Raw genomic sequence first — 2805 nt, 5'->3', positions numbered from 1 at the left:
TAGATAGAAAGATACAGATAATAAATTTAAATGGACAGATAAATATTCGGTAGGACAGGACAGGAAGAGAGATGTGTGGATCGATAGATGATGGGGGGAGAGAGAGAGAGAGAGAGAGAGAGAGAGAGAGAGAGAGAGAGAGAGAGAGAGAGAGAGAGAGAGAGAGAGAGAGAGAGAGAGACAGAGAGACAGACACACACACACACACACACAGATAAGTGGATGGACGATCGATAGAACAGACTGATGGTATGATGAATAGATAGATAGTATAATAAAGAAATATATATATATATATATATATATATATATATATATATATATATATATATATATATAGATATATAGATAGTTGGAAGTATAAATTGATCGATTGATTCTTAGGTTGATGGATACAGTGATAATAAGATATTCTGTTGAGTGATACATCGACGACGTGTTTACATACATAAAGCAATGTAAGGTATTTTTATCTTTCTTGATAAGGCTATGAATACTTGTATGGACGAGAACATCTTTTTTAACAAACAAAAGCTAATAGTCGTGAAATCTATGGCGTATCTCTCGACCACACAGACACAAATAGTTTTGGTATCAACTCTTTCAGCTTTTTAAATGTACAACTTGCGTTTTATCATTTCCCTTCAATCTATTTCTAATTCTTGCCTTAATCGAGGCAACAGCTTGCTTTGAGTCGGAAGACAAAAAAGATATATAGATAGACAGACAGACAGACAGATAGAAACAGCCACACAGACGAAGAGACAGAAAGAGGAAGTAGATTGACGAAAAGACATACATTAAAAGGTGAATACGTACATACATACATACATACATACATACATACATACATACATACATACATACATACATACATACATACATACATACATACATACATACATACACGCATGCATGCATACATACACACTACATACATACATACATACACACATACATACATACATACATACATTCATACAGACATACATACATACATACATACATACATACATACATACATACATACATACATACATACATACATACATACATGGCGACAATGTAGTTTTTTTGCAAATTTTCACTGCCCACATACAGTCACATTTGTTGAGCGAAAAATACAGCATGCTGGTAAATTATTTGTTTACCTTGAATGATACTGGTTATTGAACTGCTTTTATGTAGTATCGTAAGGGATCAGAGTTCCATGTGATCTGTCCTGGCATTGTTACACTTTCATCGACCTATTTTAAGAATGAGTCTACGTTTATGAACCGTCTTAGTCAAATTTCAATTAAAAAAAACAAGAATGACATTAAACCATTGGTCCGAACATCACAAGAAGAGAAATCACGGCAAAAAATTCCAATTAATTAAATTGCTCTTAGAATTGCTGCTCCAATTTTGCTGATTACGAATATTTTTTGTGAATTTCTTAAAATGGCCGTAAACACTTCTGTATCCCTTTATTAATATATTTCAGCTAAATATCAATCAGTCTCTTCCCAACAACAATGAATTTCATAATGTTGTTGTAGTACGGCAAGCTGCGATCTAAGTCCAGTGAAGTATAACATGTGTCAAGACACCGATATCGAGGCTGGACATGAAGTCAAACTAAAGTTATACACTTCAAACATTAATTCCTCGCCGTCAAGAATTTATAGAGGCTACAACGTTCACTTGTACATTTTTTCTGTTTTTCAGCATTTTTGTTCTACACGTTTCATTTGCATGTTCCCATTTTATCATATTTCACTATTGTATGCACTCTCTCTCTCTCTCTCCCTCTCTCTCTCTCTCTCTCTCTCTCTCTCTCTCTCTCTCTCTCTCTCTCTCTCTCTCTCTCTCTTGACAAATGAAAGTTAGTCTAACTTCAAATAATCAATACCAATGTGGCCATATCTGCATAGCGTTTAAACAAGTAGACCATCATTTCCAAACGCTCGACCTTTAAATTTTACCCAACTAGTACTGTCCTCCATGTTGGTCCAACGCTACAATAGAAGGTAACAGAGTAAGATTCAAACTGCGATTATGATTGGGTTCAGGGAGAATATTGGGCACAGAGGAAAAATACTGAACGAAAAACATAAAAACTTGCGATTACTAGTCCCTGTGAACCAAACATGTCATCAGCAAGTCTGTTCTTGCTTGACAGGATAATTTCATTCACACAATACTTATCGTTTGTTTCTCTGTGGTTACATATAATTACTCCATATTGAAATAATTCAAAATTGTTCAAGTTCGTCGATTCTATTGCGCTGTCCGAAAAATCTGAAGAACTCTATTTACGTTTGATGTTTGGCCTGTTACATTTTGCCGCAACATTCGAACCAAATATCATTTTTGGTTATATTTCTTTCAGTTTCACAAATGGTAGTACCTTGCCGTTCATATATATTAATTTATGTCCTATAATAAAGGGAAGAAGTGAGTCCACACTACATTTTGTCTTTGTGTGGAACAATAACTAGTTTTTGAGCCACAAGTTCGAAAACTGGCGGGAATATTAAAATAGGTTATATTGAACGGCATAGTTATCATATCGATGATAAAATGTCGCAATAGTTCCGATACAAAGGGAGCATTTTAGAGAATGTAGATTGGGTTTATTTCTGGTGAATTTATGGAATGCCTTAGGGCCAGTATTGTAGCACTCCGTGAGTTTAATTTTCTTAGGGCAACACCAGTAAGCCGCGCCATTTTTACGACCAGTGTAGCAACGACCCAACAAGTGCAGTTTCCTTGTGTCGGTGAGCATCAAAGCCTGCAAGGTAAGGCAATAACATTTCTACG

At 35.3% G+C, this 2805-nt stretch overlaps 1 protein-coding gene across 1 annotated transcript in view; it reads right to left on the bottom strand.

The window, feature by feature from the left end:
* The window catches only part of LOC139124351 (uncharacterized PPE family protein PPE24-like), a 9723-nt gene extending 7735 nt beyond the window's left edge, over nucleotides 1-1988 (bottom strand). The window contains exon 1 of the mRNA XM_070690491.1: nucleotides 1968-1988. Coding sequence (XP_070546592.1) covers nucleotides 1968-1988 — 21 coding nt within the window. The remainder of the gene's footprint in view (nucleotides 1-1967) is intronic.
* Nucleotides 1989-2805: the final 817 nt, after the last annotated feature.

The sequence above is a fragment of the Ptychodera flava genome, assembly GCF_041260155.1.
Source record: "Ptychodera flava strain L36383 chromosome 23 unlocalized genomic scaffold, AS_Pfla_20210202 Scaffold_23__1_contigs__length_28996876_pilon, whole genome shotgun sequence".
Taxonomy (NCBI): Eukaryota; Metazoa; Hemichordata; class Enteropneusta; family Ptychoderidae; genus Ptychodera; species Ptychodera flava.
The sequence above is the reverse complement of the archived record's forward strand: the minus strand, read 5'-3'. Positions and strand labels throughout refer to the sequence as shown.